Source organism: Ahaetulla prasina, chromosome 5, assembly GCF_028640845.1.
Source record: "Ahaetulla prasina isolate Xishuangbanna chromosome 5, ASM2864084v1, whole genome shotgun sequence".
Taxonomy (NCBI): Eukaryota; Metazoa; Chordata; class Lepidosauria; order Squamata; family Colubridae; genus Ahaetulla; species Ahaetulla prasina.
This window is the reverse complement of record NC_080543.1, coordinates 83,751,496-83,768,083: the sequence shown is the minus strand read 5'-3', so window position 1 is coordinate 83,768,083 and position 16,588 is coordinate 83,751,496. Positions and strand designations below refer to the sequence as shown.

The window sequence follows — 16,588 nt, the reverse complement described above, 5'->3', positions numbered from 1 at the left end:
CCTTAACAAACCTTCCTCCTCCCTTCTCTACTTTCTTCTACTTTCTTCATCCTTCCTCTCCTTCGCTTTTCTACGTCCTCTCCTCTTTCCCTACTCTTCTCTTCCACCCTTTCTAACCCTCTCTCTTTCCCCTTTCTTCTTCCTCTCCTTTCCCCTTTTTCTACCTCTCTCTTTCCTACCTGCTTTCTTCCTTCACTCCTCCTCTCCTCTCCATTCCTTCTGAAATGGCAGCTGAGCAGCCCGCTTTCATTTCAAATTATTTCTATTTCTTAATTACATATCTTCAATCATTCCTTTACATTGATCCTTCATCTCCCCTCCCCTCCCCTCCCACCCCCGAGACTTCCCAGAACAAAGTACAGGGTATAAAATTAACAATCATAAATTAAAATACAACATAAGTCAAGACCTTAACTCCCCTTCCAAAAAAAAACAAAAACATTCTTCTTCCAGTCCATTATATATCAGTCCATTCCACTCCTAAAATCTTCAGAATCTTCCAATTAAGTTAGTATTTTCAGTTCATCAATAAAATATCTTCATCAATTAAGACCAAATATATATCCAATCTTCATCGATCAAGACCAAAACGATATTCCATCTTCCAGTATTCATCAAAAATTCTTCTATAATATACCTTTCTTCCTTAACAGTGTCCCAAACATAATTCATATTTCCAGCTTAAATTCTTAAATTTTTATCCAATCTCCAAAAGTAAACAATATTCTATCTTCTCATATCTTTAATATCACTTACCTAAATCAAATAACATTGCTAATATTAATATTTCTTCAATTTACCTTACAATTAAACCCTATATATATATATATATAAAAGATACCATCAAAATCACATCTTAAACATTCTCCTTCCCTTGTCTTCTATCTTACATTTCCTTACACATTTTCAATCTCCAAAAATATCACTTACCTAAATCAAATAACATTACAAATATTAATATTTCTTCAATTTACCTTACATCTAACAAATAACATTATTAAAATTATAACTTATATCCAAAATATATCAATTATAACAATTAAATTCTATTTAACCAAATACCAACATTACATCCATAAATTTTTCTATCTGTCCTCCAAAAGTTAAACAATATTCCATCTTCCCATTCCTTTATACCTCACATATATCAAATAGTGATATACCCAAAATAAGTCAGTTGTAAAAATTAAACCCTATGTATATATATTAAAAAAAGAAAATACCATCAAAATCACCTTAAGCATTCTCCTTCCCCTTGTCTTCTATCTTACACATTTCCTTACACATTTCCTTACACATTCTCCTCCATCTGCTCACCCAATCAGCTTAACATCTAACAATAAAGACTTTCCAATCCTTAATATATTGGTGTAAAAATCTCTTGTTTAAAAACTTATTAAGAAAAGATAAGTCTCCAAAAGTTCCTATTAAAAAAAGAAGAAGAAGAGAATAAAAAAAAAAGATCCATATTTAAAATAAAGAAGTTTGCAAGATTTTAATAGTTAGTTCTGTTTGCTTAAGAGCCATTCATAAACTGTAAAATCTACCAAAAAAGAAAAAGAAAAATTTCAATAAACTTTTCTTCTTAAACATTGTGATAAAGAAAAAGGAAAAAAGAGAAAAAAATCATTAACAGTTCTTGTTCATTTCATTTTAAAAAGTAGCTTGTTATGCTCTTCTTCTTTATAGCTTCGCTTTCCTTTGTATATTGCAAACGCCATTTTAAATCCACTCAAGTTGAAAGTTAGTTCAAAGGAAAGCTATTTAAGAGCTGAAGTTAAAATTTATTACTTGCAAATTCTCTATTAAAAAAATAAAATAAAAAAAAATAAAAGTTTCCGTATTTAAAATGAAAAAGTTTGCAAGATTTTAATAGTTAGTTCTGTTTGCTTAAGAGCCATTCATAAACTGTAAAATCTACCAAAAGAGAAAAAGAAAAATTTCAATAAACTTTTCTTCTTAAACATTGTGATAAAGAAAAAGGTAAAAGGAGAAAAAAATTATTAACAGTTCTTGTAAAAGTAGCTTGTTATATTCTTCTTCTTTATAGTTTCGTTTTCCTTTGTTTATTGCAAACGCCATTTTAAATCCACTCAAGTTGAAAGTTAGTTCAAAGGAAAGCTATTTATGAGCTGAAGTTAAGATTTATTACTTGCAAATTCTTGCTAGTCCTCCTGCTCTGTTCTGTCTGTGTTGAATTCTCTTTTAGGAATAAATCTTGACACAGAGATGGTCGCGGCTTCTCGTTCTGTGTAAACAGAAGCACCCTGGGCACGGAGTCATTAGGCTATAGGGGAGCTCTCACCCTTCGATCCCCTGGTTAAATTCCAGGGGATCCCGGGGAGCTCTACCCAAATCCTGACCACTCTTCCCTCCCCCTTCATCCGGGGGAGGGAATCACAAACCGTTTGACAGCCCATGTACGCTGTCAGGGACGGTTTGACGAAACCCAGGGCAGACGATCCCAAGGGAACGTCCGCGAAGCCTGCGTTGCCAGCGGAAGTCTCAATGAATGGTTATATCTTAATACAAATAGATATAAAGAGTGATATATGGGAGGTAAATTAAAAATGAACAGTATTCGAAGCACCAAAGTGGGCAAGAGATGTTGGATAGAAAGAAAACATCTTTTAATGAAAGGGTGACATGGTTAAAAGTTAGAATAGAGATAGTAATAAGAGAAAGGGAGAATATTAGTGTACACATTTTTACATAATAAAATAAAAGCAATAACAAGAGTGAAACTTAGAAATTGAATGGCAGTATTATTATGTATGATCAAATAATATGATGAGTGGCATCAGAGCAATATATTAAAACATGGAATAATTAAATAATGATAAACTACACCTTAATATAAATGTATATTATTATTAGAAATATATAAGTTAGTTGAATATAATAACTATGATTAATCTGACTAGTTTTATTGGTATTAGACTGTATGACACCCAGGTGTCACACTGTTCACGCATTGATATGTATATGTAAAATGAAATTAAAAACTTGGGGGGGAAAGGAGGCAGGGGAAATTGGAAAGTTTCAGCAGATAAATGTCATGTACATCATATTTCCATGAAGATGGGTAGGGAATGATACTGTGAGAAAATAGTTGGTCGACCACTCCAGGGAAGGGTGGCCTGCAATTTAATGCTGATTGATATGTGGGAGTTTTCTTGTTCTTATTGATCATGAGATTGCTAGAGTTTTGGCTTTAGGTTATTGCTGGTAAACAAGGTTCCATGTGGAGTAAGATCATATCCATTCATGATTTACTTGTCAATAAGTGGATTTCATATGTATAACCAAAACATGGTTGGGTGGGTGTCACAATATCAATAAACAATTATCCTTGGCTCAAGTCTTATAGTGAAAGTCCTGCCCCAGCGTTTAGATGCTTTAGGAAACTGGATAGGAAGAAGCAAGTTGAAGCTAAATCCTAGAGAGAGTGAGCTACAGTGTACTCAGAAATTATGTGATAACATTACCCCCAAAGGATCAGGTTATAATTTATATAGATACTGAATTACTCCTAGATAGGTAGGTGAAAGTCATTGCTTCCCATATCCTGGTTACATCTCATATTTGAATGAAGTAACAGGGTTATCTAGGCAGAAGCTGTAGTTGGTACAAAATATTCCTGTGTGACAGTATAAAAATGTAGTAAATAGTGTCAGAGTGAGATGGGCTGTATCTAAATTTAATAAGTAAATTTGGTATATGATATAAGTAAATTACTGTGAATCATCTTCCCACCAGGCAAAGCAAGAGGAAAAATGTTCATGCTAAGTTTGCAACTTATATGTTGTGGACAAGTTGTATAAATTCAGGGCATTCATGGGGTGCCTTCATGGGGACAATTAATTTCAAATGTTTCCAAAGTTTGTAGCACCATGACCACTCATGACTGGACTTCATGCATGATTCTTATGAATCTATGAAGCAGCCCTTAATGACAGCATAATTAAAAAGGCTGAAATTATAAATGTGTTTGCTTATTTATTTAGTGCAACTTTTATGTCATCTCTGATTCTAGGCAGCTGATAGTACAATTTAGCCCAGCATACATATTTATCCAGGAGTCAGTCCTATTAAACAAATTAATCCCTCTTTATGATAAAATAATTTATTAAAATCCAGTTGTTTAACCCTTTATGTCCCAATGTAATAAAACAAAGCACAAATAAATAGATAACTTATTTTTGGTTTCCAAATAAAGGGAATGCTGTATAAGATTTCATGGTATATTTCCAGAGTCACAGTAACAAAAATATTCAGGTGAAAATTTTTCTCATGTCTGCTCTATAGCTGGCTACTTTAATTCTTTCTCAACATATAATATTTTGAATTGCCAGCTTTAGGCAATTGTAAATACTGTGTGTTGAAAAAAAATCTAAATACTGTTATATTGAGGTACTGACTATAGGAGTGCTTCACTCTAATTAAAAATATTTTGATAGATTCCACTATTATTATTATTTATTATTTATTTTATCTCTGTTAATTTTATTTAAAATGGGGATGCATAATATTTATGCAGCTCCATTTTTCCAGGTTTTGACTTGAACATTCTCTAGTGGAATGTATTACACTGAAAACAGTGGTTGCAGCTTGGCCATCATTGTTTTCATAATTTATTTTTACATGCTGTTTTCTTAAAATGAATACATCTCTGTACTTCAAGTTTGTAATCAGAATCAGAAATGAAAATTCATATCTCAGTAAAGGGGTCTCCAGCTCATGGTCCACTATCAGGCCGTGGCCTATTTGGAATTGGGCCGCATGAGTGGCTGGTCAGAGTGTGTATATACACAGCTCAACTTTCGTGCGCACCAGCCTTACCTCGTGCAACTCCAATTCCCCCAGTCAGGTCACCAAACGTAAAGGTTGGAGAATGCTGTCTTAGTATACAAATAACATATATATCATGCTTATCATTATTCCCATTTATATTAGCAACACTAGGTAAAACATGGTAAGCCAAAATAATTAAAGACCAAAAAACTCCACAACTACCTATAAATCTAGTTTATTCCACTAACATTCACTTACCATATATTCTCTCCATATTATTCCTTGAAAGCTATCCTGGATAGCTTTCCATGTATTGCATTTTGTTGTCAAAATTCTTCTCTTTATGAAGATCTCAACAATTTCATCCAACCACAACTTTCTTTTCTCTCAGTTTATGCACACTTCATATATTTGGTTTTGCTATTAAATCCTCATTCATTTTGCCTGCATGACCATACAACCAGTGATTGATAGGTAGGCAATATCCAACCTCCCCTCCTTAGGGAAAATTATGAAGAAAGGGAGGGGTTGTCATTTACTCTAGATGGGCTGTAGAAAGAATCAGATTATCTGGATCGATGGTAGTTGGGGTTCAGGTTAGAGTACAGAATGGAAATCAAATTGGTTGCTCAGATTACTCTCTTACAGTGAGGCATGGATTGAAGGGTTATCTTCCATTCTGCTAGGCCTCTTGGCCTTCAGTACTATCAGCCACAGCATGCTTAATTAACTGTAAGTCAAGGACTCTGTATATCCTAAGTAAATTCTGTCTGTATGATTCAGATGAGCAGAGTTCTATCAGGACATGTGACGGCAAAAGGGCAGCTATTCTCAGTAGCTGTTTTCCTCTTTTTTGAACAGCTTAATTTCCAAGACAGGTACTGTATATCCTCAGTGGCCTTTTGTAGAACAGTAATTTTGTATTCTCCTTTGATTCATTGATTATATCACAAAGGATTCTTAGCAATGTATCACTTTTATAAATCTTAAAACTATATTTGTTTGCTCTATGTCTTCTTGACTTATCACATGTTCTTCTAAGGACCCACTTCCACTGTATTCAATTTTTATATTTCTCCTAACATATCCAATTTTCACTTCCATACAAGAGAAGTCTCACAATACAGCATAAATTGCCCACTACTATTCTTCCAGCATTTTCCCAATTGTATTAAGATGCATTCTATTAAGATGCACACATTTATCTACGTGGTCTGGTTTTTCTAGATTAAAATATAAAAAATAAAAATAAAATACTCAGTTTGGAAAGTATAGAAAATCAGATGTGTAGCATTGCTGCTGTCTTATGCATGGAATATATGGATGTAACATCTGATGATTATATTATTCAAGTGTTCAAATTCTTTTTTAATTGAAAATGAAGTTATCCTTAGGCTTCTGGTGGCTCCGCTCTCTCCGAAGGACGCCCTAAGGGCGCCCGCGCTGGGATTCTGTAAAAGCCGGCGAAATCAACGGCTGAAAGTACCTTTCCCGGTAAGGGGAAGGGAAAGAGCAGAAAAAGGAAAGGTAGAGCTCTCTCTAGAGGCCCCGTTTGGGGAACTCGAAAGGGAAAGTTCCCTGGAATTCCTTTGGCAAAGCTCCAGCCCCAGCGTGTTTCTGCTTTAAGCAGACAGAGAAGAGAGCGACCACTTCTGCTTCAATTGATTGTTATGGATATTTATAAGCAGACGGAATAAAACACAGGAGATCAGTCATTTAAATTGCAAGTATTAAATCTGACTTCTATTTTTTCTTTAAAAAAAAATTTTTTTCTCTCATCTACAATCAACACAATGAAATAAAATGGCGTTTACTTGTTGAGAAAGTGAAACTGAATGGAGATTTTATCTTATTGTACTGGACTGTGGATTGTTGGATTATTTTAGTTTGTTTAAGTATTTTATAAGGGGATTTTCAGCAAGAACTTTGCCATGAAGGTTTTTTCAGAAGAATGGATTCGTGACTTTATACAGGATTATACAGAAAGAATGTATTTAATTACTCAACAATACGAATTGGAAAAAAATGGAGGCGTTTTGGATGAGAGTTTGGAGGAAATTAACCAAAGTAATCAGGACTTGGAATATGGAATGGATGTAAAGAAGCCTTTTTTAAAAAGTTTGGATGAAAAGCCTGAATTTGTGCTACAGGAGGCTGTCTCCCGAAATGGAAAAATTCACAGGGTTAATGCTTTCCAAGAGTTCTCTTTTCGGATTGAGGGAATATACGGCAGTAACTCATGGATTCTTGGACATAAGGAACTATTAGGAAATATTGTGACTGACTTTTCAAAAGGAGTAATGAAGGAAAGACAGAGACTAATGCATCAAAAATGGCAAGAGACAAAAGTATCATTTTTGAAAGAATTTTTTTTTTTTGAAATATTAACAGAAAAAGATTTTAGCGTTTCTGAAAGACAATACGTAAGGAAGATTTGGAAGAAATGGGTTGATTATATGTTTTATAACCATCATAAAAGACTAGATATTTGGATTTATACTGGATTTTGACGAGGAAGGACTAAAGTTGAATAGATATTGTAATTTCCCTGTATTGAAATTTTATAATCTGTTGTATTGAATTTTAAATAGAATATTCTCGAAAGATCTTATGTAAGAAAGACTTGGGGGGGAAATTATATGGTTATAGAAGCTATAAGGGAGATATTCTCTGAACTGGATTGGATTTTTATGCTTTAGCTGGTTTTAAATATTTTAGGATTAATTTGTTCTACTGATCTATATATTTTATTACTGTTTATTGTTAATTTTTTGAAGGATTTTGGTTATGTAAGGAGGAAGTCAGAGCTAGAGAGGGAGAATTGGTATAATAGTTTTGGGGAAAAAAAATTTTTTAGCATATGTTTGTTTTATTTTTAACTATACCTTGTGTTTGTTCCGGGAAGCCGGGGGGGGAGGGGGGAGGGGGTTTGTGAAGGGAGAGGGGTTGGGGGGAAAGGGGGGGGGGAATTTTTTTGTAAAACTTTTTGAATAAAAAAAGAAAAAAAGAAAATGAAGTTATCCTTCAACACCTTGTTCACTACATGTAAGGCATGTGTATTGAAAGTTTTATACACTAAATACTTCATTACATGGGGATTTCAGAAAACATTTATTCATTCATTTTCTGTAGCTTCTAGACTACTCCAACCCATTGACATTGAACACCCCAATATGTAATTGGAATTAAAACCATTATGGAAATATTAATAAATTTTTAGAAGATAACTTACAAGGCCAAAGAAGTTGCATACACAGAAAAAGAAAAGGGCTGCAAAGTGTTAACTTGGTATTCTCAGCCTTCTTTTGAAGGCAAAAACAAGCAAAAACTCTGGAAATGTTCAGTTTTACAACCATTTATCCAATTTCTTCATTTTACATTTCTTTTCTTTTGAACCAAATTGATTTCTTAGCATACACTGATGCTATGGTCCACCAAACTATATTGTGATGTCGAAGAAGCTCTAAAATTGTTGTAACACTTTGAGGAAGGATGCATCACTTATTGTAATGTGCTTTGTGAAGCATCATTTTCACAAACTTTGCACATTCCCAATAACTAAGATGTTCCAAGACATTAACACACTTTATTTATTTATTTATTTATTTATTTATTTATTTAATTAATTAATTAAACTTTTATACCGCCCTTCTTCCGAAGGACTCAGGGCGGTGTACAGCCTTCATTTAAAACAATTAATATACACACTAAAATATCAATTAAAAAACTTATTCAATAAAAGGCCGAAATTAAAACCGTCCAATTGACCCTATAAAATACCCAATAAAATTACAATTTAAAATTTAAAATTTAGAGTTTAAAAATCAGGCCAGTCCCGCTTGGATAAATAAATAAGTTTTCAGTTCCCGGCGAAAGGTCCGAAGGTCAGGCAATTGGCGCAAACCGGGGGGAAGTTCGTTCCAGAGGGTAGGTGCTTCCACAGAGTTCTACTTCTCTGTAGAACTGTAGTGTTCTGATGATTCAGATAAAAGTCTCCCAATACACTTTGAAAAAGTAAAAGGTAACAATGAATAATCTCTTGTCTTATTCTAAGCATTATTTTAACAGTAAACGCTTCTTTGGAGAGATTTTTGTTTTGTTTTTACTTTTTACAACATTTTCCAAAAGAAAACAAAAGCCCTAGGAATTTTGTTTCTGAATCATTCTGGCTTTTTTCTCCCAAAGATTCACACCTCAGTCCCATCTTCTGTTAACTCTAAATGAGATGTGAACTTGATAGCATTCTTATCACATAAATAAAATTTCTGTTGCAAGTCCTTTCTTTTATTGAGTTCTGAGATTGCACAAATCACTATTGTTTAGCAGGTTCATGTACAACAAACTTTGCAAGTCTTTATTCAGTGGAGATTTCTAGTAGAATGCCTAAAACTACAACTGACAAGTGACTGCTTTTAGATTGTATCCATCATTTCAATATACACTTCCAGGCATAACAACAGTGCAGTAAATATTTTTGATATTACAGAAGTTTTCACATTGTTACAGATAGAACAAGACTCTGAAATAAACTCACATTTGCCAGTGAACATGTTCCCATCACAAGAAAGCAGTCCAGCAAAAAAGGTAAGAACATATCATGTAATCTTCAGTTGTAAGTCCTTGTTTCAGATCTATAAAATTAATTATATACTTCCATATATACTTATTTTTAATAATTACATTGTTCAGTATGGTGTAGATAACTTCAGCATTGTTTTTTGCTCAAATCTTGTTTTTATTTCCCATTGTTTAGGCCATTTTGCCATTTTTAGTTTCTAATAAAATTTGTTATTGTCATTGTATTTCTATGGAACAAAGAAAATATTAAACCTAAAAAAAGGCTCATTTAATATTTTAATCTTGGCCACTGAAAAAAATTGAGAAAATATAAATCTGTCTTTTAAAATGGCAATTTTAATCAAAAAGCTAATCAACAGATGTATGATATATATTTATTTATTTTTTGTTTACATTTATACCCCGCCCTTCTCCGAAGACTCAGGGCGGCTTACAATGTATAAGGCAATAGTCTCATTCTATTTGTATATTTTTTACAAAGTCAACTTATTGCCCCCCCAACAATCTGGGTCCTCATTTTACCTGCCTTATAAAGGGTGGAAGGCTGAGTCAACCTTGGGCCGGGCTCGAACCTGCAGTAATTGCAGGCTTTGTGTTCTAATAACAGGCTTCTCTATTGCCTGAGCTATCCCGGCCCATGGGGGGGATCCTGTCTTTATTATTCTTATAAATAGCTCAAGACAGTGAACATACATCTGAGCATCCGAAAATCTTTCAGAGTTTTTAATCCCAAAAAAGATTATCTCAGTATTAGGCCTAAAGAAAAAAAATATACCTATTTTTAAATAAAGATTCTATAACAATATCCTATTGTCATTAAATTATTTCTGGTGGAAAAAGACTTTCTCATCATTAATTGATTTTCAAAGTGAGAAATTTTTCCAAGAATTTCATAATAATAAATTTATGAAGTTATAAGTCAGGAATTTTGAGCTGAGATGTATTTTTTAGTTCAGTTGATTAATGCTGTGACAATATTTCTAGCACAATTCATGTTGCATTTACAAAGATGTATATATGAATGAATCTAGTGCTAGAAAACTGTAGCATCCCTGGCAGAATGTTCAAGAGAGGGTCTTATTTTCTTTTGACCCCCGAAATAAATGCTTGGCCTTATATTTGGGGAGGTCTTATTTTTTGAGGTACAGGCCCCTTAACCTTCACCCGCGGATCAGCTGATCCAGAGAGGGCCAGAAGTTCTGTCTCTGTTTCTGGCACACTCTTCCCAGAAATTTCTGTTTCTGGCACATTCTTGCCAGCCCTAGCATCGCTGGGCCTCCTCGTTACTTCCCATGCAAACAGCATGGGATGAGGAGGCAAGGCATGGGGGAAGGAGGGGACATGACCCATGCGCCTCACATGTACCTGCCATCTACGCAGAACAGCCACGCAGAGACTGCTCCCTCAAACCCTAGCTACTGCACCCCTTTTTGGCTGCAAAAAGAGCGGCAGGCCCAGCAACATGCCTCACGCCCCCCTCCTTATGTACTGGTAATGGTGCAATGGTTGCAGCAAGCCATCCCACCATTCATGAAGCAGCTGCTTCGCTGGTGCTGCTCAGCCTGCCACTTCCAGCAACTATGGCCACTTTTGCAGCTGCAAAAGCGACAGGAGATCCAACAATGCGCCCCATGTGTCTCTTGGCCTCCTCATTGCTTCCCATGCAAGCAGCATGAGGTGAGGAGGTGAGGCAGGGGGAAAGGGAAGGAAACATGCCCCACATGCCCCTGCTGTCCATGTGGAATGGCCTCATGGAGGCTCCTCCCACAAACCCTAGCTACTGTGCCCCATCTCTTAGTGGTAGTCACAAAAAAGAGCGGCAGGCCCAGCGATGCGCCTCACACGTCACACTCTTGCCAGCCCTAGCCCTGTCAACTTGGGACTGGGGGGAGGGGGACTTGGGCCAGAGCTCTGAGCAGTGGCCATTGCGGGCTTTGTGCAGCCATGAAGCAGGATTGGCGTGGCCGGTTCTTGCCCGCAGCATTGCTAGCCAGGATCGTGTCAGAGCCGCTGCAACTGTCGGCCAAGAGAGAGAGGAGGTGCTATGAGAGAGCCCATTTCTCATGCTCTTCTCCTCCTGGGTGATGGCGGTGCATTCAACTCACCAAACCTGGCCTGCTGATCTCAGCCGGAAAGAGGGAGTGGCAGGTGGGGGTGGCAGGTGGGGAGGGGTGGGTCAGGGAGAGAAGCAAGACACATGTCTTACCTGACTTCCAGCTATGTTGCATTTCTCACCATTGTGTGCAGGGAAACTAGTTTGTGGGACTACTGTAAAAAACTTCTCACGAGTTCAATCAATTAATTCCAATTTTTCAAACTCAAACCTTTCCCATCTACCACTCCCCCTCGCCGGCTGTGATCAGCAGGCTAGATTCGATGAGCTGAACATGCAGCTGCATGCTGTGAGAATGTGATAAATGGGCTCTCTCGCAGTGCCTTCTCTCTCTCTTTTCCTCCTGAGTGGAATCCGGTGCATCCAGTTCACTGAATCTGGCCTGCTGATTTCAGCCAGTAGCAGCAGCAGCTCTGACCTGATCCTGGCCGGCAGTGCTATGGGCAAGAACCAGGCAAGAACTAACCCTAACTGATCCTGCTTCATAGCTGCACAAACAAAGCCCCACTGGCCACTGATCGGAGCTCCGGCGCTGATCCCTCTCCCCCAGTCCCAGGTCAACAGGGCTAGGGCTGGCAAGAGTGTGGCATGCAACGTGCATCGCTGGGCCTGCCGCTCTTTGTAGCCGCCACTAAGAGAAGGGGCACATTAACTAGGCCTTGCAGGAGCAGCCTGAGATCGTTCCGCGTGGATGGCAGATGTGTGTGGGGTGCATGGGCCATGTTCCTCCCTCCTTTCCCCCCAGGAAATGGTGGTGACTGGCTGCGCAGACAATTCAAAGGCCTTATTTTAGGGGGAGAGTTTATTTCAGTGCATGTGCTCAAAAGCCCGATTGGGCTTATTATCCAAAGAGGTCTTAGTTTTGGGGGAACACGGTAAAGTACCTGGATTGAAATCAATAGATTGGCAGCAACTGCAGATTGCCAAATTAATTGCAATTGCAGATTGCCAAACCATCTGTATCGATTGGACCTGATGGACTATCTGTATACTTCTTAAAAGAGCTTTCCACTGCTATAGCAGAACCCCTAAGCATAATCTTTGAAAAATCTTTCAGGACCAACTCCCTATCCAACCTATGGTCATTAGCCACGGTCATTCCTATCTTCAAAAAGGGAAACCCCAGCCTAGTCGAAAATTACAGACCAATCTCTATGCTGCGTCATCTGCAAAGTAATGGAATCAATCATCAACCAATCCATTACCCTCCACCTAGAAACAATCTACTCTCTAATAAACATTTTGATTTCAGAAAAAAAATATCCTGTAATCTACAACTTCTATACTGCAAAAACATATGGACTACAAATCTTGATCAGGGCAAAGCAATAGATGCAATTTACATAGACTTCTGTAAAGCCTTTGATTCAGTGGTACATGACAAACTACTTCTAAAACTAAAATCCTATGGGATATCTGGACCTCTCCATAATTGGTTAGCTGCGTTCCTGTCAAACAGACAACAAGTGGTCAAAATAGGGAGCGCCCCATCTAATCCTGCACCTATTAATTGCAGTGTTCCCCAAAGAAGCGTTCTAGGACCAATACTCTTCATACTATACATAAATGACCTTTGTGATCATATTATAAGTAACTGTGTTCTCTTCGCCGATGATGTAAAATTATTTAAAACCACCAACAATGCTGCTACCTTCAAAACGACCTTGACTTTGTGTCGGAATGGTCAAAAAATTGGCAACTCCAAATCTCAACCAGCAAATGCTCTGTCTTACACATTGGCAAAAGGAATCAGAACACAAAATACAAACTGAGTGGACATGATCTTGTTGATGACCCTCACTCTGTCAAGGACCTTGGAATACTCAAATCAAATGATCTAAGTGCCAAAGCCCACTGTAACAACATCGCCAAAAAGGCATTAAGAGTTGTAAACCTAATCTTTCATACCTTCTTCTCTGGTAATATTACACTACTAACCAGAGGATATAAAGCATTTGCTAGACCAATTCTCGAATACAGCTTGTCTGTTTGGAACCCACACTGCATATCAGACATTAATACAATTGAACGTGTCCAGAAATTTTTCACAGGAAGAGTCCTCCGCTCCTCCGCTCACAACAAAATACCTTATGCCATCAGACTTGAAATTTTGGGCTTAGAAAATTTAGAACTGTGCCACCTTCGGTATGACTTAAGCATAGCTCATAAAATCATCTGTTCTACCTGTCAATGACTACTTCAGCTTCAACCACAACAATACATGAGCACACAATAGATACAAACTTAAGGTATACCGCACAAACTCGATTGCAGAAAATATGACTCTGTTCAGCAACAGAGTGGTCAATGCCTGGAATGCGCTACCTGACTGTGGTTTCATTCCAAAATCCCCAAAATTTTAACCTGAGACTCTCTACTGTTGACTTCATCCCATTCCTAAGAGGTCTGTAAGGGGCATGCATAAGAGCACCAGCATGCCTACCATCCCTGTCCTAATGTTCCCTTTAATTGTATTCCTTTTACGTATTCAATTCATGCTTATACTGATATATATATTATCTAATATGTACTCAACAAATTAAAATAAAATAAAAAATAATAAGCATACATGCCCTGAACACATAAATTCTACAAGATGGCACAATACTTTTTTAGCAGTAGTTTTGTTAACATTAGCAATGTATAGACTGGACACTTTACAGATGTTTTCAGCAATAATTAACTTTCAGGCTAAAATAATTCATTCTACAAAGCTGTTTTTTTCTAGAGTGATGGTATTGTATTGTATTGTGTTGTATTATATTTGTATTGAAATACTGTATATTACCTAACCTATGTTCCATAGTATCTTCCGCTTCATATTTCATATTTCAAGTAACATTGCTAACATAGTGTAAGCCGCCCTGAGTCTTCGGAGAAGGGTGGGATATAAATGCAAATAAAAAAAAACACATTCTTTTAAGTGTTCACTTTTAGTCCAATTTTTCATTTAATAGTTGAAATATTGCTTCAGCCCAAAGCAAAGAGTTGCAGAAATTTCTCTGTATTGTGCCATTCTCAAAGTTTATTGCTGAAGTTAACAAAGATTTGGACCTGAGAACACATAAATAAAGCATATGTTGTATTGACTGGTAATAAGGTGCACAATTTGGAAACTGCAAAGCACTATGAAAAAAATTAGTGAGCCACTAACCAAGAAAGTTTGGGGAGTTTAATAGTCATTTTCAAGCTTATAAAAAGATACGGTATATTCCATTATTCACAATCAATTAACAATATAGTATACAGTACTGGAAATTTTTTAGCTTTTATGATGTTTGTACATTCCTTGTTTATTTTATTGTTTTATCTCTTTTTTGTTCCTTGTTTTCCCAAGTTTCCATATTTTCTTTGAAATGTCTAATAAAAGATAGGTTTTTTAAAATACGATTTTTTTAAATTTCATAGGACCTTGTACTTACTCAGCTACCATCAAAGCCAATTCACAAGATATTCCAACCTGAAAGCCACATGCTGGAGAACCAGGAAGTTTCTCCAACGAAAAGTGCAACCTCCTCTTCCTTACCTACCATCAAACCTCATCATGCATTTCCAAAGTAAAAGGGCTGATTTATGCTACATGAGAAACTGGGAGAAGTGTGGGTTTTGTGATAACATAGAGGGGCTTAGATTTCCTTCAAATGTAATATAGGATAAAATACAAGTCAACTACTTTGAAAATATCTCTTCTTAGGGACAATACACAGTACAAAAGTACAGATAGAGATATAGTTTGTGCAATTCATTTCTTCTTATTAGTTTGGGGAATGCAAATCCACTGTCAAAAATGTCTGTGCTGCTAAAATATTACCCTTTGGACTATGTAGAGAACTCTCTAGAGAACAGTTAATCCATGGGTGTAGAGCACTGACGTTTTGCAAGAGCCTGGATAGAAAATTGTATATCCCTTCCAGGACTCTAATTTGGTTAACAAATGAGGTTAACAACTAAATGTGCTGTAGCATTGATGTGCACAGAAGCATTTACTAGTATATGAATCTGTTCAGCATCAGTCCTTGCTTTTCCCCAAATGTTCTAAGATGCAAGGAACTACTGTAAATCATACCCTTTTAAGGCATATGTAATGGGTGGTGAGGGGTGAATAATGTGGAAGTTTGAAGTCTCCTTAGAATTGTTGTAATCTGCAAGAAGTATTCTTGTTTGAGCCTCACTTATAAGGAGGTGTTTCCTAGGGGCATAATATATTAGAGGGAAATGCTTGAATTAAAATAAACATATTTGTTTTCCACAGTTAGAATGCTGAGAGATGGGGAAGAAGTCAGTTGAAGAGACTATAAATTTTTCAGGAAAAGGCACTGGGAGATTCAAGAGCTCAAACTATCAACTCTGCTTTAGAAAGTCAGAGCACATCAAGGACTTATTCTTACATAAGCTTTGTGTGTTTGCAAAATAAAGTATCTGTCTTAGCTCATGTGGTCAACACCATATTGAGAATTGTAAAATATCTTAGAAATAATTTTGGCTTTGTTTTCAACATTGATTAATTTTCTTCATAAATACAATTGTAAATATTTTTCTTTTTAAAAATTGAGTAGAAAGGTATAACAAATCCAGAGGATCATCTGCCAAAAAAAAAATCTGTTTTAGTTTGTGGCATCATAATTTAGGACTGATTTCTATGTTATTAAGATGTAGCGAATGTAGACGTGCATGTAACAAAAGATATTTGTAATATATAAACTACTTGAATTGGAAGAAAACTTGTTGTTAGTTGCGAAGTCATGTCCGACCCATCGTGACCACATGGATAACGTTCCTCCAGGCCTTCCTGTCCTCTACCATCCTCTGAAATCCATTTAAGCTCACGCCTATTGCTTTAGTGACTCCATCCAGCCATCTTGTTCTCTGTCGTCCCATTCTTCTTTTGCCCTCAATCTTTCCCAGCATTAGGCACTTCTCCAGTGAGTATTTCCTTCTCATTAGGTGGCCAAAGTATTTAAGTTTCATCTTCAGGACCTGGCCTTCTAAACGGCAGTCAGGGTTGATCTCCTCTAAGGCTGACCGGTTTGATCGCCTTGCAGCCCAAGGGACTTGCAGGAGTCTTCTCCAGCACCATAGTTCAGAGGCCTCAATTCTTTGGCG

At 36.6% G+C, this 16,588-nt stretch overlaps 1 protein-coding gene across 1 annotated transcript in view; it reads left to right on the top strand.

The window, feature by feature from the left end:
- The window catches only part of REPS2 (RALBP1 associated Eps domain containing 2), a 201,226-nt gene that overhangs the window by 176,306 nt on the left and 8,332 nt on the right, over positions 1–16,588 (top strand). The window contains exons 19-20 of the mRNA XM_058186758.1: positions 9,301–9,378; positions 14,894–15,042. Of these exons, the coding sequence (XP_058042741.1) occupies positions 9,301–9,378; positions 14,894–15,042 (227 nt within the window). The remainder of the gene's footprint in view (positions 1–9,300; positions 9,379–14,893; positions 15,043–16,588) is intronic.